Genomic DNA, 24,488 nt, shown 5'->3' on the forward strand with positions numbered 1-24,488 from the left:
GTCAATTATTAAAATATTTATTTTTGACAACTGTCCAGAGGAAGGGGCATGTGGTTGGGCAATCTCACTGCAGGACTTCGTGTCTAGTTTATGAAGGAGTTTTAAAATCAGGAAGGCATCAGCAACAGTACCAGACCCAACTGGGACAGGACTCCAGGTCCCACACAGAGGACTCGGAGCACCTGCACAGCCTGATCCTCAAGCAGAGGAGACACATGAGAGTGGAAAGAAAAGGACCCAAGGTGTCTCTGTGCAGGGAGGGCCCACAGCTGAGTAGCCAGGTAGGACCCAGTTCTAATTCCCCTGAATGGTTTGTGGAGGGAGAGCTGTGGGACAAAGCTGTGCAGCTTCAGGTGCTGGGAAAGCACTTTCTCTCAGGACAGTTAAACCTGAGTGAGCCTCTGCCAAGCACCAGAATCCTTTTCCTGCCAGCTGAAGGGGCAGCAAACCCCTTCCAGTGCAGTGGGTGCTCACCTGTGCCCCAGCACAGCCTGAGGGGCAGACAGAGGGCTCAGGACTGCCTCACTCACATCTCCTGGTGCTAGAGAAGGGCACAGAGTGCAGGCGGGCAAGACAGCTTAGCAAGGAAGGCCAGGCTTTTTTGGGAAAGCTAGGTTGATTTTCATTAAGTATTTATCAATTTGCACTTCCAGAACTTTCTCCAGAATGCTTCTCTAAGTGTAGAAATAGTTCACAAGGACACTTAGCAGGTATGGCCTAAAAATGCCACTGCAAAACAGAGAAAGACCTGTTAAAATTAAAAATTTTAATTCCAGAGGAATTCCAAAGGAATCGTTCCAAAGTAGAGAACTGCTGTGAAGCTGATGGAATCTGAGCTGTGCACAATTGTCAGGTAGGTGCAAAGGCTGGAGCAAGGTGGAGCTGAAGTTGTTGCTCCACTGCTTGGAGCCTCTCAGCAAAACAAAAGCCACCAGAAAAGTCTTTTTTATTGATACCCACCTCAATATTTTATTCACTTTGTATTTGAGGTATAACTCAAAACTGATGCCTTTTTACTGTCCCAAGTAAGTCTGGGACCTAGCACAAACAGAAAAAGCAGATTCTCAATGAAAACCTATTGATTTCATTATAAAGTGACAGTTATCTGAGGATGAGCACTGCAGGCACGTGGTAGAGGGAATGCTTTTAGCTAAGGAAAGAAAAGAACTGAGGATGTGCGTGAGAGAAAGTCCCAACGCCCCCCCCCCGCCACTCCCACCCACATTTGCTAAATCTCAGTGCCCTTGCCCCACCACAAGGGCTGAGCTGTGTCTTACTGTTTTTCCTGGGACGTTCCAGCTGTCTTGGAAGTGCATCCCAGCCAGCTCAGAGGTCATCAGCCCCTCTGCCACCCATGCCAGACCTGCCTGAGAACAGAGGAAGGCGTTAATTAATGACATTAATGACAGTGCACACATGTGGCTGGACAAAATTTCCTACCATGTCCAATATGCTCTTGTAGCACCCAGCAGTGCTGAGAGCTTCAGGTGTTTGACCAAGCCCTCCCTTACCTGGAATGAAACCAGTCCCAAAGTCACCTCAGTGCTCAGCCAGTCTCCAATACTCCTCCCCTGGCACTAACACTTCCCAGCAGCTGTCACCCAGCAAAGAGCTGTGAGCCCCCAGGAGAGCTCCCCAGACCCTGCTTGGCACAGTGCTTGGAAGGAAAAGAGTTTAGTTACCTCAGGGAAGCCTTTCGGTCAATAAAATAACAACTGGAACAGCTGGTTTTAAAAAAGAAAGAATAAAATCCACATTTTAACAGGCTACAGGTACAAAGCAGTCAACACACAAACTCCAACCAGTCACAACAGTAAAGGACAGTTTCTTTTTTCTTTTTTTTTCTTTGAGGGGCAGGGGCATGGAAAAATACAGCACACTAATGAAACAAAATGCAAAAAATACAAAAAAATAGAAAATAGAAAAAATGTATTTACAAGTGATACATTACTATGATCAGAAAGCACAAAGACATTTGCTGCTATAATACATGCACTGGTCAAGAAGGAACTACTAAAAACCTGCAAGGGAGCTGTTTGTAAAAAAAAAATCAAAAAAGGAGAAAAAAAAGAAAAAAGACACCCCCGACCTCCTCCCCCCTCACACACACAGGGCTGGGTTTGAACTTTTTTCTTCCCTAGTTTGCTACATTGATCAAATCAAGTATCCCCCGAAGTCCATGGTACAACCAGTACAAATACTACACTTGGTTTTAAACTGCAGGTTCAGTTGTAGGAGGGGGGGAAAACAGCAGCTCATTGTAGATCCATATACATAAAGCCAGAGTAACTGCGCTACATGCTAAAAATTACAGCAAGCCCCTGTCTGCTACACAGCATGATCTTAGCAGGTTTTCCTTTTTATTTATTCATATATATATCTATATGTGTGTATATATATATGTATAAAAATCGTGCCCTTTTTCACTGCAATATGACATCTGGGTGGAAATGTAACTTGTTACAACAAATTTTTGTATGTATACTGCAAGAAGTCACTCAATGTCTGTGGATTTAATAAGTAACCTCACACCACAGGAAATATTTAATAAATCAAAAAACCCCAATATTGTGACAGAAGACCTTCTGTCTCAGTTCTTGTCAAAACCGAAGTCCCGCAGGAAACTGGTCCCAGTGTCCACGAGGTGTTCTCTGAAGAAGCCTCAGTTTGCTGAACTGTTTTTGCGTTTAGTGTTCACAAGTTTTTGAACGACTTCAAGCCGTTTTTAGTTTCAAGTCTGTCTCTTCCTCTCTCACAAAGGTAATAGTCTGGTACTAATCCATCCGAGTGAGGAAAAGAGGAAAGTGGCTGCAGTTGCACAAAGGGTCCCCAATTCCACATCTGCAGGGAGATACGGAGTCACACGGAGCTCTGTGATTTTAGCTTTTGATTCTTCCCCTCTGTTAATACAAAGTCCTTTCATACACGTCCCATCACTGGTACCTTCCCAAGTACCAGCCACTCCAGCTTTAGGTGACAACAAAGCCACAAGTTAAAGTGAAAAGGACCAAGGCAGAAGTTCAGGTCACGTCCTGTCCGCTCCATCATACCTCCAGGAAACGGGAGCTGCTGGACTTGGAGTGGAAAGGCTCAGACCACATGCGACGTAGATCGCCCTAGGCAGGAGACAGCACAAGGACCGAGCCCTCAGAAACTCAGCTCTGCTTAGAATTCACATTGTAAAATGCACACAGAATTGCAAACGCGTCTTAGAGCAAATCTAGTCTTCACCTGCTTTGCAAATTACTATAAAGACAGTAAAAATAAATCCTTTCCCTGTCAGGCCAGCATGTCTTACTTTTAGAGCAGATATACCCAAAATAGGTTTCTGATAGGAAGGGAATAATTATTCAGGTTGAAAATCGTGCCCTTTCTTACGTTCTGCTCCGCAGAGTGCTAGATGTGTGCCTCAACAACAGCCCTGGAACAGGAAAGGTAAATTTGACAACTTTGTTCAGAACAGGTGACTGGGAAGAGGCAAGCAAGGTTCTGCCTGCAATCACCGCTCAAACTTTGTGCCCATGGTATTTCATGACCAACTGGACAAGGACAAAGTCACTTATTCAGTTAAAACAGAATTTAATATTTCAGAATTTGTTTAGTTTAGAATTACTGTTACTTTCTGAGCATTAATGATCTTCTATTTCAGGAACTCATCTCTCCTTTGCTCAGTCCTCTGAAATGAATTCTGACCCGCCAGCAGTGGCTGCTCTGTTCAGGCTGCCAGGGACTCACATCCCCCCCTGGAGCTGCTGCCCAGTGCAAGGACACCGGCCCTGCTGCCAGCTGGCCACAGCTCCTGCCCTGCCCACGGGTCCTCCCCTCTTACCTTTAAATAGGCCATGGTGAGGAGTGGCAATAAAGTGAACGGTACCAAATAGAGCAGGGCAGGCTGGGCTGCCCGGTGAATACGAGAAGCTACTGTTGCAGTTAATAAACCTGTAAGAGAAAAAAGTCACTATAAATATCTTCAGGTTGCAGCTGGATGTTCTCAGCATTTCATCCACTGAGGCATCCTTCACCCCCATTCTGAGAGACAGGTGAGGTCAAGTTACTTCTCTGTGCTTTGCTTTCCCTGATTGCAGTTGAAACAAAACAGTGAAAAATGATTCTATTTTAGTGTTAGGCCATGGTGAGCCACTTGGTTCAGTTTTGAATCTCAGACTAAGCCAAGAATGATTCAGACAAAATGCAACAAAAGGTGGAGGAGGAGGCTGGCTGCAGTGCACTGAAATGCTGCTTTGAGACTGCTGGTCTGTGGCCCTGGCCGGAGCAGCCAGGGCTCGGAGCAGGGCTGTGCCCTGGACACTTGCCAGAGGGGAATGCAGGGGGAGAATGGAGGTGTGGGAGAAGGAAGGCTGTTGGTAGGAAATGATCTTTCCTCTTCAGCCTCACAAGGGCCCAGGAGGTCAGGACAGGCACACGTGTGCCCTGACTGGAGGGAAAAGCCTATTTTATATTAGGCAGTAAAGGGCTGGCTACAGCAAATTACAAACAGCATTCCAGTTGTAACTGTTGATGATTTTCTGTATGTACTACTATGTCAGGATCAGAATACAAAAGTGCAGGAATTGCCTGGGTGAATTGCTTAAATTTGCTACGTACTGTGCCACAGCATAATTCATCTGGAAACTTCCGTATTTTTCCCATCACTCAGGTATGAGCTCCAACACTTTTTAAGCCAGTGAAGCAAAGTGCAAGTGCTAACAAAAACACACTGATATTCTCTTTCATCCTCTAAATAAAATACAACAACTACAAAAAAAACCTTGAAGACTAAAGAAAGGCTTTTCTCCCTAGACCATGCCAATGAGCATAAAGAGAGGAGGATTAAAAAGAACACAACCAAGCATCCTCTCAAAGCCTCTTTACACTTGCTTTCATCATCTTTTAAACCTACTACAATAATCCCACATCTGCTCACTCAGGCAGCTCTTAATGTTGAACTAATTACTCACCTACAAAATAGCCAATAAGTGTGCAGTGAAAGTAAGAGACCTTCTGCATCCGCCCAGAGATGTTCCCTGGTCCTGGGGCACTGCAGGAATCACTGTTGGCTTGTTTCTTGTAGTTATCGTAACGCAGCACAAAGCAGAGCAGAAGCCCTGGCATCACAATGTCTCCAATCCCCAGCATGGAGAAGTGGCTGCCTGTGGAACTGAAGAGCAACTGGAATTGGGTTCATGGCCAAAACAAAAGGTGATGAGTTCTAGACTCCACCACTGTGGGTTTGAGCTTCTTTTAGCACAGCCCCTCTTTCTACCAGCAAACCTGCACATAGCAGAACCCAGTGCTGGCTAATGAGGTTTTCCTCAGTGATTTCTTCACCACCCCAGCTTTACACAAACCCATTTGGGCAGGGATGACATTGCTCCAAACCAGTTTCCTTCTCTCAGTAGTGTTGAAGCTGCTTCAGCCCCTAGATCACTCAATGAAACAGATCCCTTTACGCAGTATTTCAGTGCTGTCCCTCCTCAGCACTGATGGGAGGGACCAACTGGCCCTTTGGTCTGACTGTTGATCACCACTGAAATGCATCTTCATCCCCGTGCATGCAGATCTAAAACACGGCAGTACACCCAGTTTGGACATTCAGACAAAACAGAAAACTACAGTCTTGCCAGATTCCCAGAAAAGAGCCAACTGCGTAAAAGATTGAAAACTAACATCATCCATTATATTTAATCCAAGATATTTTTCATGAAAATGAAGGCAAATTAAGTTATCACGAAGTTGACAAAGCAAACAATTTTGGTTTTATTGCTGCAGACAATCAACTTCTAATGTCTGTAATTTCAGCATCCCAACATTTAAAGAAACAAGAACAGAGTAACACCCCAACAAACCTCACTGCCTGATGGCTGCTGCTGAGCTCACTGCCCCACCAGGCCCAGGGCGTGCCTGCTGACAGATCTGAGCCACCAAGGAACCCCTGGAGCAGGGACATGTGGAATAATCTCCCTTCAGCACTGCTAAACCATCTTTGCTCAGGTCAGGTTCCAACCCCTTCCCAATCATCTGCAATTACGCACTACTCCAGACTATTCTGATGTTATAACAAACCTCAGATCCTTTGCTTTTACATGTGAGCAATCATCAGGCTGCAGAACTCTCACAAATGCTGAGAAATGGATTCTGCTCTGAACAGGGCACCTTTACTTGAGTCAGGGTCTTTCCACTGTGAATGAGCAAAGTGTCCAGTCCTCACTGCCCATTATATTCCCCTTCAGCATGAAGAGGGAATGACTCAACAGGGGTTTTCCAACAGAATTAGTACTGCTAAGTACAGGGAAGGAAAATGCACTCATGCACTGCAGTAAAAGAAGCTTTTACCTTGGGAATACAAGTTTGCCAGGCAGTGACAGACGGGGAACGTCTCTGCCTACATTTGGTCCCAGGTGAAGTTTCCGGGATAACACATCCAGGGGATTATCAGCTGGCTGTGTGGCCACTTTCACCATAACATTGCTGTTAAAGATGTAGGCAGAAAAAAAGACCTACAGAACAAGGTAATCACAAGTTACAAACTGCAATTACACAGCAACTCCAGCCAAATGTATTTCTGCTTTGCTATTCAAGAAAAGCAAGGATATTTTCCTTATACATACTCTGCATATATGATGATAAAAGGCAAAATGTATTTCAAAAATTCAAATAGAGCTTTTCATATATTAATCCTCAAGAATAACTGGAATATACTTTCTCATATCAAGATATTGATTAATATCTTGAGATCCTTTGGCAAAGGATCTGTCTGGACAACAAGCAGATAGTGTGGGATGACAAATGCAGGTAACAGCACCCTGAAAATAGAAGAAAGCTGCAGAGCAGAGCAGAGGCGAGCATGGTGCTCACTCACAAATGGAATGAGGCAGCCCTTGTCTCCAACAGACTTTTATGCTACAGCCCATCCCACTGGAATCTCTGGCTGCCAGAGATGTCAGTGGGTGCTGCCCTGGATCAGTGCTCGGTGTTATGCAAAGGTAAACCAAACCCCTCTTGCTATTTCAGAACACATTCTGTCAGCTTTCTGGTAGAAGTGCCCTCAGATTTTATGGACTGTCTGGCTGTGAGTCCATTTGCATTCCTGTTGTGCAGATTTCACTGCTAATCAGAAGCCAGCCTGTGTGCTCTGTGCCAGTGTGGACACAGCTGTACGTGTGTGGGAAATGCTTCTTCTCATCTTCAGCCAGCTTTCAAAATCTGAGGTCCAAATTCCTTTCCTTTAATAATATGCAAAAGTCAAAATATTCTAATCTTATTTCTGCTTTATTTCAAGTAATTAGTAAGGAAATAATTCTGTATCCTGTTGTAGAATTCAGCACCTCAGAATGGAGTGGTGGAGCCCATCTTCTGGCTTTGCCAGATTTCCTCAACTGCATACCAGCAGAATTCATATAAAACTGGCCCAAGGCCGATTACAAATCCAAAGCATAAAAACGTTTTAGCAAAACCAAACCAAACACTTACCCAAAAGACATCATAAATTAGTAACCCCGAGAGCAGCAAGCAGGAAACCTTCAGGCTCGGCAGCCGAACAAAGGCTATCATTGCAACACACAGGCCCATAGCCAGAGCTACAAAATGCAAGACATCATTAGTTCATTAAAAACAGCAAAACAAACAGAGAAACACCAATCCCGAGCCAGCATCTCCCCCCTCCAGGACCCCAGAGAAGCTTCTGTTTGCACCTGTGCAGCTCTGCATGCACTGGATGACAGTCTATCACTTCCAGACAGTGACATTCTTCTTACCAGGGTTAAGCAGTCAAAATGCATTCAGTAGGCAACTGCAAACACATCCCCATGGGAGCAGAGATCCCTCTGGAACAGGCACAACCGCCTGTTCCACTCACCTTCCACCACCCACCACAACAGAACGGTTCCATGTCCTCTGTCCTAGAGCATCTCCCTGTACAACCCTGACCACCCAGTTTAAAACAGAAGCAACAAAACAACCCTGAACTCTCTGTGCCCCAAACACAAACCTCTGCTTTTCCTCTGTTGTTTTATTTAAGAAGTGCATAAAATAAATAAGATCCTTGACTCTTAGTTCAGAAAGGGCAGGGTTACATGACTTGTTAGAACTTGGTCTGACAAAAACCCACTCAAACCAAACTTCTGCTTGGGCAAGACTGTGCAAGACTGCCTGAATACTATGAAACATCATCATTTAGATATCCAGGGATTTCCCAATAACCAAAATGTATGTTAAAGTTTAGGGGAAAAAAATATGGGTAAGTTTTTTCCTAATCCCTCCTAATGGTGAGTTTTCAGCCAGATCAATGAGATGAACAACATGACACAGCTCAGATTTTCACTCTGTACCAAGGGGAATTTTGTCAGGGTAGAAAGGTAAGATTTAAAACAAAAATCCAGCCTTCACATCTGTGTCATTGCCTGCTTCTTTGAGCCCAGCCTCATCTACCAAGGATACTCAATTGACAACTGAATGTATTTCTACTGGTTACAAGTAAATTCCCAAAGAAATGCTTACAATAAACCAAATTTTAAAAATACTTAAAAAGCAAATCAGCTTTCATCTATGATATTAGTCTATTAGCAAGGAATAATGGAGCCCTGCTGGGATCAGAGTACAGTCAGTCATGCAGACATTTGTCAACAAAATGTCTTTGTCTAACATGACACAGAATTTGTAAGAAGTTACAATCCCATTTTTGCCAACTGGAAGTGCAGGGGAAGCCAATTCATTACGCACATGCCACCAGTGTGACAGCTGGGCTCAGCCCAAGTGGGCAAACCAGGCTCTGCATCCTCAGGCTGTGATCACAGGGCTGTGAGGCACCTTCCACCCACACCTCACCTGAAAGCTGGGGAGATCCTTCCACTCCCCAGGGAACACATCCAGACACATTCAAGGGGTAAAGGTACCAGGGCTGCTGCCAGCGGGGCTCCTGCAGTGCCCAGGGGCACAATCAGCTCTGCCAAGCCCACCCTGTCTCCTGAGGACTGGCAGCTTCAGCACAACCCCAAGCGCCACAGCAGCCACTTCTAACAAAGCACTGACATAAAAATGTACCCTAAGTCATGCTGCCAAACTGTAACTAGCTACAAATGTGAGCAAATTATTGAGGTTTAAAGAATTTGACACAGCAAAGCAGCAGGATAAAGAACTGCATTCAGTAATTCAGTATAGCCCTGAGTTACAGACTTCCTTGGCAGAAGAGCAAATACAAGGGAACAGACTGTTTTAAATCAAAGAGGTTTCTCTAAAGCCTGTGTTAATAATAAGTAAGTCTATATTTAGGAGAGGATTTCCAGGTTATAATTAGTGAGAAATGGAAATACTGTAACCAGAATGAGTTTTATCTATTGTTCACACACTCCATTTCTCTCTGACTGAAATGAACACAGGCACATGCACAAGACATCAAACTAATCAAATACTGGGTAGAAAGAAGATGGAAAAAATCCTTCAGCTGACAGTGAAATACACATGCTAATAATTACCCAGTTGTGCAAATGCTTTAAGAAACACTGGTAAATTTATAAAACAAGCAGGAATGCCTGAGAGCAAGTACAAGTAATATGAGCCAAAGTGCAGGCCATGGACTTCCCTAAATGGAGGCCAGCTTTCCTATCCAAGCTCATGCATAGTGTTGACAAACTATATATGGCAGACCTTCACTGAAATATACTTCAAATCATTTAGAGAAAGTAGCCAAAGATGAGACAAAGACAGGAAGAGAGGCAGAGCAGCCACACAACCTGCAGCTCTGGTTTGGAAGTTAACAAGGCTGAATAAGAAAGCACTGGAGGAGTTAGCCATCAATTAACAGAACAAATTAACTCCAGAGTCCCTGCAAACGCACTCCGTATGGAACGGGGATATTCTGAAGATTAAGAATATTCTTGCATATGTGCTTAGACTCTGTGGCAGCTTTCCAGCTCTCCTGCACCCAGAGCAGGTGAAAGCTCCGAGATGCTGCTGGTGCAGGCTCTGGTTTACAAAGTGCTGTGTAAGCTGGGGAGGCTTTAACTTCCCCTACAGGCCACCAGGTGAAGCTCTGATCTGATCAAAGTGTGTTTTAAAAGAAGGGAATATGAACACAGGCCCAGTTGCTGCAGCAGCTCCTGGCATATCCGTGACCATGCAGTTCACTCTGTAGCTATCGATATTCCACACATCTACAGCATTCCAGCTCTGTCCACCATTTAGGAAAGCTTTCATTTTAACCAGGCTCTACCAGGGTACAGTGACCATCCTCGGTGATTCTGTCATCCAACAATCTCCTCTGAGAAATAAACATTTCAATAAAGGTGCATCATGACATGCCAGAACAACCCCCTGGAGCCTACACGGGCTCAGTGTGCCCTGTAACACGTCCCTGCTTTAGAAGCACTTCAGCCAAGGGCAGGGTAGGATTTGGGCACTGAGAGCTGCTCCAGCAGGAGCCGCCACACCTCGATTTCGTAAGGACTGGCAATTCCCGAGAAGCGTTTCCCGTGTTCTCCTCAGCTCTCGAGCAGCAAAGCTCTTCGGCACTGCCAGAATCAGCTGCACAGCCCCGACGGAACACGCCGCGCTCGGCAGGAGCAGCCACCCCACTCCTCCTCCAGCCCCGCCCCGCCCGGGCACGTTCACAGCCTCTGGTTCGTTCTCTGCCGACGCCGAACACGGGATGGTCCGGGCCGGGCCCAAGGACAGGAGCGCTCCGCGCTCCGCTGGGATGCCCGAGCGAGCGGCGCTGCCCGCGCTGCCCGCCGGGCTCAGAGGAGGCGGTGAGGGGATCCCACACGCAGCAGAACAGGACCAGGACTAAAGCTCCGCTCTGTTTCCCTGACAAAGGCCGATAAAAGCTGCTCCCTGTTTAGTGTCACTGGCAAACACTGATTTAATTGGATCTGAGCAAATGACAGGAGGATCACCTATACAGTTCAAGCTCCCTTAATAAACTACATAAAATAAATCAAAGTGAGACAGCAGCAACACAATTCAGTAAATCATGAAAAGCCTCCAGGAGAAACAAAAGCCAGACACCACTCTGCACCAGCAGCTCAGAGCTCTGTAGATGAATTACTGCAAAGTCCACCGTATCAGACTGAAGCACTCACAAAAAACCCTATTTTTAACTAAATGCTTCTACTGATACTTAAGTGTAGACAACTCCTCAGATTCTGCCAAAATCCACACTTGACATTCCTTTTAGCTTTGCAGCAACTGCAGATCAAGTGTCACCCTTGATTTCATGGTGAGCTACTCTGCTTATCACAAAACAGACCACGTCTGCATTTTTTCATTTACCATCTGGTATTTTAAAAGGTATTTCCCTTCCATACAACAGGTGGGACTTTTAAAGCAGTTCAAACCATGAATGAAGCGCAGTGCCAATATACAGAATAAAGAATGATGGTGCCATGAGAGGTTTCAGTGCTAAGGATGTGCTCCTGCTAAAGCCTCGTTTAGGAGGAGCTGGGAGCTGATGGGATGAATGTTTTCTGTTGTAACAAACAATTCAAGGGTAGGTGATGTTGCAGCAATTTCACCTCCAGCAATCACAACCTCAGGGTGCCATTACACCACGTCCTAAGCCAACTTAGCTGCCTGTCACTGCTGAGAGGCAGAGGTCCTGCTCCTGGCTACCCTTCCATGCCTTTGCCCTCTCCATCCCCTCAGATCCCATCACGCTGCACTTTCCTTCTGCCAAATTTAGCACATACCTGACTACACAATTATCCAATTCATCTCACTGCAGCAGCAGGAAAATATGCTGGCAAAACCCAAGTATGCTGCCATTCTAGTGAGCTGGATCAGTTTACCACGTGATTAAATGAATGCCAGAGCTAGCACAAGAGATCTGCAAGGCAGGAGGGAAGGACGACGGCTCTTTTTTGGAACAGTAAGCTGCGAATTCAGGTCAGCCACCACGAAAAAGCCCAATAAATCACATCCTCAAGCCAGCTGGCTGACTGCCAGTTTTGCCCATCTCACCACACAAGGTAAGCAGGGCAGAGACCAAAAACAACCAGCTACTGGAGCTGCCTCACAACAAATTATGTCAGCATCAGAACCAGTGAACAACAAGATGCACGGCAAAAATTAACCAGATTTTTAGGCTCAAGCTATGAATCACAACCAACCACTGTCTCCACACATCTTTAACTCAATCTGGCCTTCTACCCTACACCACACAGTTGCAGAGTATCTTTCATGAGTGTTCTGGCACTTCCCTGGAAGCTTTTACAAACCAGAAAAACAGGTGTTCCAAGCACTCCCCTGGCATGTTCCTGGCAGGGGCTCTTCAGGGAGTCTGCCACACAGCTCAGCAGCCAAGCCATTAATATTAGCAAATTTCACCCATCGTCACCAGGCAATGATGTGTCAGAACAGGCACAAACCAGCAGCAAAACCCCTTAATTCACATACTCACCATCCATTAGGAGCCAGTGGCCAGTGAGGACCCAGATAAGGACAAGCATCACAGACAGAGAAAATGAGAGCAACTCAGCAGCAGTGAACCGCCCGCAGCAGCCAAAGGAAATCCTAGAACAACACACAAACATCAGCTGGAAGACTTTATGTTTCCATTTAAAGAACAGAAAATGGACACTGCTGGAACGAGGCTCAACTGCTGATGAAAGATGCCAAGAACAACTGAAGTTCCTTTGCCACAAATAGGTACCAAAACAGCAACAAAATAAATGCTTTCCTCACATTCAAATGCTGTGTGTAAAGCATGAACTGCAGAGATGGAAAAAACCCTCTAAATCTTGGCACCTCTTTTGAAATCGCCACCATTCCTAGCACCACCTAAGATAGTGCTTTTAGCAATGTGAACTCCAATCACAAGGTTAAAAATAAAATTAGTTTCAAAACATGACATTAACAACTGTAATTTCCACTGGTTTAACTACAGTCTTCAAAAGAGCCAGCATTAAAATCCAGAGTCCAATGTTAACAAACATTAAAATCCAGTGCCAAATCCCAAACTCTACAATCTCAGCCAAAACAAGCCAAACTTATTAAAAATCACTGTTGGGAAATCTAGTCCCTGTAATGGTATTATTGCATTTCCCAGGCTGGCAAGTGTGAGTGACTTGCAGAAATTGTGCTTCCTACTTTCAAAGTGGAAACATAATGTTGGCACAGAAAATGTGCACAAACATCGGCCCCGAGGTTAATGCTTATTAAAGAACTCTCATTAAAAGAAAGAAATACAAAACACAAGAAGAGAGCAAAGGATTGCTCAAGTCCTTACTTGTTTTGAGGTGAGCAAGGCCGTGTTAAGTACTGGCACATCGGGAGCAGAAGGAAAGCAAAAGCTATTGTAGCAAGGACTATGGAAAGAAGAAAAGGTAATATTAGGACATTCAGACCTAATTTCTACAGTACACAAATAGGCTTCTCCAATTTGAAAAAGCTTTTGCAACAATGTCTTATTATCATATGCTCAGCATTATTCCAGCATGAGCAGCTCAAAGCTCTGAGGTTTTCTGCACAACAGTGAGCCTTCAGATTGAAATAAAATGAAAGCTCTCAAAGGAATGCAACGCCCCATCCCCAAACCTTAAAAAAAAGTCTTAAATCTATTCATGATCATGTCAGCAAGAAAAACAGTTTTCACATATTCTGAGTAAAAAAAATCTACTACAAACTGGTTGTGAGATTTTCTTACAATTTTTCAAGACACAACACAGACTAACTCAGCATAATAAATGTTTCTTTCCACTTTTTAACTTGGATAGTAATTTTTCCCTCATCTCACTGAAAACTCTTTATTCATTACAAAAACACAGTATAACTTCAAATAACTTATAGCCAGTAGCTGGCAACCTCACTTTTTAAAAATATAAAGTACCTAAAGTTTTTAAAAACAGAATGATAAAAATACATAAATATCCCACCAGACTATTTCCATAAACATTTTCTTTTTCAAGCAGCATACTTATCCCACCCACATATTTGTGAAAATGTTTGGTAACTGCTGGTAGTTATAATCATTTTTCCTCCCAGTTTTTTTAAAGGACTGTTTAAAAGGCTGGAGCGTGAGGGCGTGGGGACACAGACATGTCAGCAGCACACAGCCAAAACTGCAGCAAGAACAGACTGCAGTGAAAATGGAAGTCACTTGGAACTTTCTGCATGCTGCAGTTCAGATCTTTGTGCTGTCCTCTATTCCTTTTAAAATTTTTGTTGCTGGTTTTTGAAGGAGATTTTTCTTCTCTTCTCAAATGAAGATGACGGGAAAGAATTGAACATTCTTTAATAGTTTAACACACTTTAAGCCAACTGGAGGAAAATTTGTTTGGTCAAACTCCGTCTTTCCTTCTGGTGGGAGGAAGGTTTGAAACATAACAAAACAAAAGGAGAACTCAAATGAGCTAAAAAGAAAATTTAAGAAGTGTCTGCACACAAACAGCATCACGGAAACTCACAGTTCTATCAGTATTTCACAGGGGGAAGAAAACCAGAAGCGGTAGGAAAAGAAGGAACAGTGTGGCAACTCTGCACACACTGAACTGAGAACCTCTTAGGAGGTGCTTGGCAAAGAACACTGCCCAGAGAGCCTGTGCCCCTGCAGCCCTGAGTCCTGCCTGCCCCTGCTCCCTGCCCTGCCTCCACCAGCACAGGCTCAGCCCTCTTTGCCCTTGCAATCTCTCCTCCCTTCCTCCCCTCCCCTCCTGCCCCTGTCCCAACTGCAGTGACCCCAGAGCCCACCAGGAGCTGCTCCCTCTCTGACTGTTCCAGCTTCCAGCCCCAAGCCCAATCCCGATGCTCAGCCGGGAATCCCCGGCTGAACTCCTGCCTGCAGGCAATGCCAGCTCTGGGGCTGTGCCCTCCGCCGAGCACGGGCTCCTGGCCTTGGCTGCTTGCTGCACCTACGCCTGCTCCTGACTCTTCCCTGACAGGCAAAGCTCTGCGGGAGGAAGATTTGAGAGCGGTTTAAGAAACCAGACATCAGCTGGAATTTGGCAGTCCCCCACATCAGCCCCTTCTAGCTACAGCAGCACGACCTGGGCTTGGTCTGTCCCCTCAAGGGACAGAGGCACCACGTTCCACAGCCCCGGGCTGGCATCTCCAGCAGGGTCCCCGTCCTGCCCTACAGCCTCTGAGGAACCTTTGCACTTCAGAGTTCTGGGCTTGGTGACAGCCTCGGATGCCCAAGGAAAAGCACAAATATGCCATAAAACCAGGCTCAAGAACAAAGATACCCAAGAGCACTGACCCCCATCCCCTGAGAACTGCAACAAGCCCCAAGGGACACAGGATCCTCTAGTTACACACAGAAGTGTTACAAATAAAGTTACACATCCCAAGGTTATTTTAAAAATAAATGGACCAATAACCCCAACAATTTAAAATTACACTTTCATCATAAATCTTTCCTTGTAATATATTATATATTTGTGTGTATATATTTCCCTGATACCTAGCATGCACTAGAATCTATCTGAAGTATTTTTAAATAGGAAAGAATGTTTATGTCATAGGTCAAAGTTACAAAAGCAGAATTCAACAGGCCTCTACAGGAAGTAGAATTAGACAGGAGTCTCAAGACTACAGATTTAGATTTCACTCATCAACATCAGCCCTCTTTAAGGAGGCTGGGACAGCTCAGGAGTTAAACCATAAGGGCAAAGCCTGTGGTGAAGTAGGAGAGGATAAGAAGTATTTAGGAGGTTAAAAATCTTCACAGACTCGGTATGTGGACTGAGTACAATTTTTAGAAGCTGCTGTGTATCTGGAGCAGTAGGAAGAATCTCACTACTCTCAACAGCAGCTGGTCTCTTGAAGAATTGCAAAAAGACCAATAGGCCAAAATTTTCCAGAAAGCAATGCCCTGGCATTTATTTAGAAGACAAAATGTAAATGCTAAACAGAACTGGAGGATCTGCAATTTATTTGCAGTTAAGCTTCAATTTTGTTCTAAATTCAAGCAGTGCAAAAGCCTAATATTCAAATGTTGAGATCAGAAACAGAAAAACTGCATGAAAGCAAAACCAAAAAATTAAAGTAGGAAGGAAGTCTCTGGACAGGATCCCCAAAGTCATTTCCCATGAAGTACTTGAATTATGAAATATCATGTACAGTTCTGAGCACTGGTTTATAAACAAGTGAACTTCATGCAAAACAACACATCTGGGCATGTTTAGACCTCTGGCAATTTATAGTTCAGTAGGTTGAGCACATCTCTAAGTGGAAAATACTTCTCAAATAATACTTGTCACTTTATTTATAGCTACACAGACATGAAAATACAACTGTGAAATACAACTGATGATTCTTTTCTTAATGTCCTGTGATGTGTATTATAATTCTTACCAACAATATTTAATTGTATCAACACTTTCTGTTCTATTCCAAGCCTTATAAAGAGAAGAAAACTTAGTCACCTGCTGTGCATATTGTAAAGACAACTTGAACTGAGTCGAAGAAGAAGAACATAACGAGGAGAGACACGGACGCTCCGATGGGCAGGAACAACGCCTGGGTGGAATCGATGGTTTGAATACCTGCAGGAGAGAGGGGACACTGAGCTCGTGCCTGGTGGCACCCAGGGACACGGGCCTGGCACAGGCAGGGCTCTGTTCCCTCTCGGTGCCCTGCCAGCCCGGCACAGCTCCGGCTGCGCGTGCCCTGCAGCAGCCCCGCTCTGAACTGAACCCTCAGCTTGATCTCTGCCACAGACAGAACGAATGACAAGGTATGAAAATTAACATTATTTAGGGATTGGAATCACTTTACACCGAGACACAGAAATGTGTTGAACAGAGCATATGTAAGGTTTGCTCAATCTCTGAACACAAGGTGAAAAGCCTGACCAGTGTTAGGCTGACCCAGCTCATGCAAAGAGTGCCACAGCTTCAAATTCCACTTGGGTGAAGGCCACCAAGCTCTTAAATTTCATCACAGGCTGCAATAATGAGATAATATCAAGCCTAACAATAAAGGGCAGTTTTCAAAAAATACCCAAAGTCATTTACCTGTTTATGAAACCACCAGGTCAGTGAAATGCACTGTAATTGCCTTTTTGCTAAAAACCAACATGAATTCAGGCTCGCATTTCATAGATAGCTGTAATTTAAAACAGGGCAGAGATACTGAATTATTTTATTCTTAGTATTTCCCTCACCTCACCCATGCAGTGTGACTACCAGGGATTTAATCATGGGATAGGATGACTTTCACTGTATTTCTGAATTTTCAGAAATACCAGCAAAACTGAGAAGCCCCACCTAACCCCACAAATTCCAAGACTCAACCAGTCTCTGTAGCTATATTTACATTTGATCCCTGGGGGGGAAGAAGCCGTAAGGAACAACCCAATTAAAAATACAAGACACATTTCTACTTGTGGCGCACTGAAGTAACAATAGGGAATATCTGAAGCAGTCACTTGGTAAGTGACCAATGGAAAATAACACAAGACTAAGACCTAGAAGAGATGTAAAACCAGCTTGACATCAACTGTGCTATCCCAAAACAATTAAACACTGCTGTATGAAGAGGGTTTTACCAATCCCAGGATTTGAAGGATGAAGCTTTACCTGGGTCTCACAACCCAGGTAAGTGAATACACACACAGATTGTGTGTCTGTGTTTCTGGGTGGGAATGTGTCTTATTTTATTTTTTCCTGTCAAGAGTGGCAAGTCATATAAATAACAGGGTACCTGTACAACTCAAGTTACCAATGTATCTGATTATGTTTAGAAACCTCAAACACACACAAAATACACTCACTAGAACTTAATACCTGTTATAAATATTCATAACCATTTTCATAAGCAAAAAGCTGAAGAAAAAGCATGGAAGTCATGATACTTGCACATGCTCATGTTATTTACTAGTTCATGTTGTGATCTATTTCTCTTAAACATAACTAGCACAATAAATTTTAAAAACAAAAAGCAGAAGAACTCAGTCACTTGGGATTTCTACATTGCTGAGGTCTGGTACATTCAGGTAAAGTGCAATGCAGATAGTCCTGTGATGACAGTGTGAAGACACAGAAGTTCTGATCTGTGACTTAGATCTGATTCCTCCTGCTCTGAGATTTATTCACATTTATTCACATACCCTTCAGCTTCCCAAGGGAAAAACCCAACAAAACAGAAACCCAGAAATGACACTCTCCACACCACCTTGGAATCTGGGAATTAGTGCCTGCAGCATTAAATGTCAGAGTTGTTCATTTCATTTCTGATCATTTTGACAGCTAATCCCCTTAATGTGCTTATTCCCCAGCCCCAGACTGTCTTCTCTTCCTTCCCAGATGCCAAAAGCCCCAGTGCTCATTGCTGTATCACCAAGCACAGCAACCTCCTTGCTCTGTGCTGCCAACAGAAGCAGCGCTCTGACAACTGCTTAAATTCAAAGAGTCGACATTAAAAAAGACAAAACCAGCAACAGACACATACAACATATGTTATTTCATTTATCATTTTAAAGCTATACTTCTCACTTTAAACACAACAAGCTGAGCATTCAGGCTTTCATGCACAGAGCTTCTCACTCCTGCCTTCTATACTCTGGGAAATTATTTCTAGGTTTATTCTAGAACCTTTTCTCAAAATATGGCAATATAAATTGCCTTAATTTAAACTCAAGTATGAAGTTACAACACACTGAGCACACTGTGTTCCCCTCTAACTGATCAGTTCCTTATTTTTACCTGCAGAACCGTGCATGTCAGATGGCCAGGCTGCCTGGAATCTATTTATAGATTCCAGAAGGGACAATCACCACACCGGAGCTGACACGTTAATCCCACTCTGAATAGACAGTGTGCAGACACAGATTTGGTCCTGCATTATAAATGAGCTGCCCAGAGCCATGTGAACTCTCTGCTGCAGGTTCCCTCCTGATAAGGTGAATCCTCCTTGTCAGCACACCCCCAATCTCTCCCTGCTTACAGACTGGCCAACACACCATAGCAATGAGCTCCAGACAAAAAGGAATTACACTCCCTTCTCCTAGCTGTGGGGTGGCTTTTTTAGAAGTGAAGCTGTTTCCATTTCCAGTCAAACCTGACAAATTGTGCCACATGCAATTTTTATGCACGATGGCAAGGTTATGCTGATGTGTTAAGTTCAGCTTGCGTGGCCGTACCCAGACGTGGGCAGCAGTGTCAGAGCCCAGCGAGGTGGGGAGGGCCAGGCACAGCCTGGATCAGCGACTGCAGTGCAGCAGCTCTCACACACACAGGGGAGGCAGGGGTGCAGCATGAGGTGAAGCAAAAGGGCAAGGAGGAAAGCTGACCCTTACTGTTATTGGTGCTGTTGCCATTGAAAGACCCAGCGGTGCTGCTGTTGTCTTTCTCTTTGTCTTGATTCTCAAAGTCCATGTTCAGAGACCTGCAGGGAACAAGGCAAATGTGACAGGTGAGTTCCAAGCTCCTGTTCTGGCTCCTCAGCTGCAGTCTCACTCCCACTGCCACAGCACCCTTCCCCTGGAAAAGCCCTGTAATGCTGGTTATTAGAAACAACACCAAACAGTGGGAAATTAAAATAAGTGAAGAGCTTAGTTCCAAATGAGGCCCCACATCCCAGACTGTGACAGGGAGATCAGTCACCACAGTGTCTACACTGGGGAGTGTTAAATGTCTGTGCTGCTGTTTGTTGTTACCTGATTTCTGGGAAGCGTAGAACATGATGGAAGCACAATAAACATTTCAATTCTCTTGTGAATTTGAACTCTTTCCAAGTTCTCATTTTTGTTCCTGTTCCTTCAAATTTGACTATCAGGTTTCATTTTTAAGACAATAATATTTCCTTCCTCAAAATGTTGTTATGAATGACCCGAACTAGCTTTTAAGTGTCTGCTTAATGTAAGGTCTTTTACTTCACTGAAAAAAATTCAGCAAAGCCTAGAAAATAACCAGACATGCACACAGAACAGATGACTAGAGGAAGCTCTAAATAAATAGTAAAAATTGATACACTTTTATTAATCCATAGGAGCTGACAACACTCCCCTGAGTACCCATCTCAGCTGTTATTGATTCATCTTTTCATGTTGATATAAACACTTTTAAAAGTTCCAATTTAGTATTCTACCCCTTTTGCCACAGTCCTTCATTTCGATACAACATCCAAATTCTATTCTAACACATTTGGCACAACTTTCTGAAAAGGGGGAATTTCACTTAAGGTCTGTTTTGACCAGCAATAATTTCTGTTGTTAAATTTGACATGCTCTTTAACAAAAATACCACCAACCAAGTTTACCATGACACTTTCTCACTCTGATCCATGTATGGCACCCATGATCTAGCTGCATATTGATTTATTCAAACGAGCTACAGAGAACCACCAGAAGCACTGTGCATCTCCCACTGTACACTCCTGCCTTAAGCTTACAGCAGCATCCAAGTATTCCAGTAAAACTTCCAGGTCAATAGGCATTAAACTTCTTTTCAAGTTTAGTTTAACTGAGTTACACAAAGTAAACAAATTCTATTCATTTATCAGACCAGTAATAAATACACCACCATCTTCTAAACTACTCTAGGGTGTCACAGGTATTTTGTTGCAGTGCATTGAGCATCTACTGCAGTGCACAGGTGAGCAAGGCCGTGCTGCAGCCCCAGGACCTGGAGCTGGGCACACTCAGGTCTACAGGATCAAAACACACACGGTGTATTAAACACAGAGGGGTTGAGCAACTCCATAAAACAAAACCAATAAAAAGGCTCTTCCAGCACAGAACTGGTTTGTTTCCTTTGTTTCTATTAAGCAAGTGCTCCCCAACAGTGTTAGGAGATTAAAACAGCCTTTGGTCCCAGGCAAAACACGAGGAAACTTCCACCTCAGACCCACAGTGCCTTCACACAGATCATGGACCATCAGCTAAAGAGTTATGGAAAATACAAAGAGGCAATGGAGAACACTAAAATTCTAACAAATTAATCTGTTGTTCTTAGCTTGTTCTTCTAAAGATCTCTTTGCTCTGCCCTTTGTTTGGAGTGCCTCCATCCTTCACTCACACTCCCTTTTTCCCCATTATGCGTTGTAGCTGTATAATTTTCCTCTCAAGCAATAAAAATCTAGGAGGAGGCTGACAGCCCTCCAGGACTTGGTCCAAGATTCAGGCAAACAAGATAATTCTTTTTGCAGTGCAGTGTTTTGTTCCCCTCTGAATTAGCAGAGTTTAGCAAGAACCTCACACCATCATTCTCCCAGTGGCACTGGGCAACTCATAACTTAAGGAATTGCTATCAGCAGAGAAAACTGGAAATAAAACCTATTAGATGTACAGCTCATAAACAACCTCAGCCCCTCTCTTTTCATTGCCATAGTGTCAGCAATTATTATTACCTATAAATATCCCTGCCTTCAAAGTAAGCATGAATTAGGAAATTACTTTCACTTAACAACACAGCTGCTCTTCCAAGCCAACCTCTGAATAATCTCCAACTGTTTTATGATTTGGCTCTTCCCTCTGCTACAAATCATCACTAACATAATAAAAAAATTGAGAAGGGATCACTAAAACACCTCTCAAGAAAGTTAAAAATCATACTGTAAAACAAGATAAACTCAAAACTACTGGGCTGCAGAGAAACAGCAAGCTGGGAAACATTTGCTGTTTTGTTCAAGTTTCTCCTGGGCTCCCAAAGGGACTGTTGAGTCAGCATCTCCCCTGGGGCACTGAACTCTCCATTGTTTCCTGTGTGGGTCCTCAGAGCTCCTGCTGGTTGCATTTCCAGGAGTCGCCCTCCTGCAGGGAGCCCCTCGGGAGGGTCACGCTGAGGCCAAAGGAGGGAGTGAGCTGCTGGCAGGGCCCTGCCTGCAAAGCTCAGATTCAGCAATGCATCACTCCACTGCAGAAATGCCTCAGGGACACCCTGCAGGAGATGCTCTTATCAAACAAGGCAGAGAACAGGAACACAAGGATCTATCTACAGATAGATGCAATTTACTGAGAAGTTCCTTCCTGCTCTGAGGACAGTCACCCATCTGAGAGCTCTGGGAGCATGGGAATGCCAGGCTGGAAAGCCAACCCTCAGCACACCACGATCACTCTGGGTTCACTGTGGCACTCTGGGTTCACCATGTGAGCTATTTCCTACTCACAGCCACACTTTGGATACCCAAAGCCTAGAGAAAGAAGCCCCAGGGTCAACCCACACTTCTTGGTTTGGCTCAAAAGCAGGTATTTGAACACATAGATTCTGGGTTAAATCTGGCTTTACATAAGCTGAGAGCCCATGTGTGGGGATGTGATAGGATAGAAAAAGATTTAGCTGTTACCTGCAAAGTAACCCCAACATTTAAGTCGCACAGAAGCATTTGGACAAGAACAAGTGGCTGTCTTGCTCTCAGAGACAACCTGTTCCAAGCTGAGCTCACCTCTTTAAAAATCCACTACTAACACATCTACTTGCATGCTCCAGTTTACAGCTCATAATGGTTTAAAGGATTAGACTTGCCTCTTTGGCAGCTAATAACAAAAGTATGTCAAGTTCAAGGACTGAGAGCACTCAGAATGTACACGAGAAGCTTGAGAAGGGCTGGAAGCTGGAACTCCTGACCCGGCCCAAACGTGGGCAGGAAATTCTGGTTCCTGCCCAGTCAGAGAAGGGGAACTCAGCTCCACTGCTGCACTTTGCTCTGGTTCTGGACTTTACCCACGATTTATTAGACATTCTTCTGAGCATGTTGGGGGTTGGGGATTTTTTTATTTGTTTTGGACAAATGCTACTTCTATTAATAAGGACAGTGGACCAAGGCTTTCCTTTGTTCCCCTGACGCCGCCTGTCTTAGATTAGATCCACCACACACGTGGATTTTATCCTAATAACTCACCCACCCAATTCTTTCTGATGCTATTACTGCACTTCTGCTTCAGCCACTGGCCAGGAACACTACAATAACTCTACCTGCATCTTCTCACCTGAAAACCAGAAACCAAACCCACCTTGTGCAACACACAGGTTAACTATGGAGCGCTATTATCTTTTTGTCTTACAACAGCTCTGCAGGAGACTGGATGTGAGAGCACTCAAATCCAGATGAACACACCACTGCTGACAGGGGAGAATGAGCACCCTAAGCCGTAACTTTGGTCTTTCCAGAACATCAGTTTTCTAAGAAAATTCATCCACTTTGCCAGTTTTCATTTTACTACTTTAAGAATTCCCAGATGAATATAATTTTGTACCTTACTACCACACTTCAATTTCTTAAATAACTTAATTGTATTTCAGACCACTTTGTTAACATCACTGCACAATTTTCTGTAAAAATCTGCTTCTGACCTTGCTCACGATCAAAGACAATCAGAGTTTGTCCAAGTCCCCAGCATAACTGTGGGCTTCAGCTCACACACTTGCTAAAGTAACTACACATAGGAGAATCACTAGGAAATTAATTTTAAAACTCTGGGACCCTATTTTTGTCTGTAACTCACCTTGTGGGGTCTTCAGGATACACGCAAAGGCAAAAGACTTAAACCAGGACATTTCCTCAATGGATTTATATCCATCACCATCCCACTGCTCCATCCAGAGTCAGACTGCTCTGGAGCTGGCAGTCCTTGCTAGGAGAGTAGTTTTAAATTTAAACTATAGGACAAAATGCTAAGAGTATGTGTAGGTACCAATAGGAATAGGATGGCAAACAGCAGGGGAATGTTTTGAAGGGCAAGGAGTTCCAAGAAAGACTCCAAGCAATTTAAGTTCACACACTCCTGCTGTTTTATACTGCACTACATTTTCATAATTGAATTTTAATAAATGCTATGGCTTCTTGCAGCTAGATGCATAGTTCCTTTTTACACAATTGCATAAATTCAAATAGTTAAAATTTTAATTAGTCCCTCAACTGTATGCTAATCTGACTCAAAACTTGAAGAAAAAACTAAACAAATACAACCTCTGATTACTTTTTTATTCTGATCATCTGTAGATTTTGTTTTCCCAAAGCTTTCTATTTTAATTTCACCAGCAGTGCTGTTACCTAAAGCTTGCTAACAGCAATACACAGCTCTTGCAAAAAAATTGGCTCTTTCATTACATGACTTTATTAACTTACAGTAGTGATATTAAACCTCTTATGCTAAAACAGCTGCAGCTTACATCATGTGGATGAGCACAGCTATCATCTATTTCAGGAATACTCACAGCAGTTCAGAGACTCTGTAGGACTATAAGGCCTTTTATCACAGAGCTGTGAAATGAAGCAATGTTCTTCATGAAGCAGAAGGAAAAAAATGCTGTATTTAAGTTTTAAAAAAATAACACTTTCATATTGTGGTTATATTGTTTTAATATGTCAGTGTGAGCCTCATTCCTTAGGTGCCACTACAGTAAAACAAACTATAATACAGCATGCAAGTTTAAAATGATAACTGTGTTTTCTCTGAACTATACCCAAGCCTCCTAAAATGAGGCAAATTTGGGTTCTGAAGACTCAAACTCCTCCTGCAGCAGCTCTCAGGTGCTTTGCTGGAATTGCACACTGCCAGTGTTTCCCACCTCCCTGTGAAGCTGCTCCTGACACTGGAGCAGGCAGCAGTGGGGCCG

At 43.8% G+C, this 24,488-nt stretch overlaps 1 protein-coding gene across 3 annotated transcripts in view; it reads right to left on the minus strand.

Moving 5' to 3' along the window:
* Positions 1–1,805: 1,805 nt before the first annotated feature.
* Positions 1,806–24,488, minus strand: part of SPPL3 (signal peptide peptidase like 3) — a 55,827-nt gene continuing 33,144 nt past the window's right edge. For 2 of the 3 annotated variants that reach the window (XM_063415769.1, XM_063415771.1), the window contains exons 3-11: positions 19,223–19,317; positions 16,356–16,475; positions 13,220–13,298; positions 12,392–12,504; positions 7,471–7,577; positions 6,334–6,497; positions 4,959–5,158; positions 3,830–3,939; positions 1,806–3,116 (exon numbers count right to left, since the gene is read on the minus strand). In XM_063415769.1, the coding sequence (XP_063271839.1) occupies positions 3,045–3,116; positions 3,830–3,939; positions 4,959–5,158; positions 6,334–6,497; positions 7,471–7,577; positions 12,392–12,504; positions 13,220–13,298; positions 16,356–16,475; positions 19,223–19,317 (1,060 nt within the window). In that variant the 3' untranslated portion in view covers positions 1,806–3,044. The remainder of the gene's footprint in view (positions 3,117–3,829; positions 3,940–4,958; positions 5,159–6,333; positions 6,498–7,470; positions 7,578–12,391; positions 12,505–13,219; positions 13,299–16,355; positions 16,476–19,222; positions 19,318–24,488) is intronic. The other variant, XM_063415770.1, reaches the window with a different exon arrangement.

This window comes from Prinia subflava, chromosome 19 (assembly GCF_021018805.1).
Source record: "Prinia subflava isolate CZ2003 ecotype Zambia chromosome 19, Cam_Psub_1.2, whole genome shotgun sequence".
NCBI lineage: Eukaryota > Metazoa > Chordata > Aves > Passeriformes > Cisticolidae > Prinia > Prinia subflava.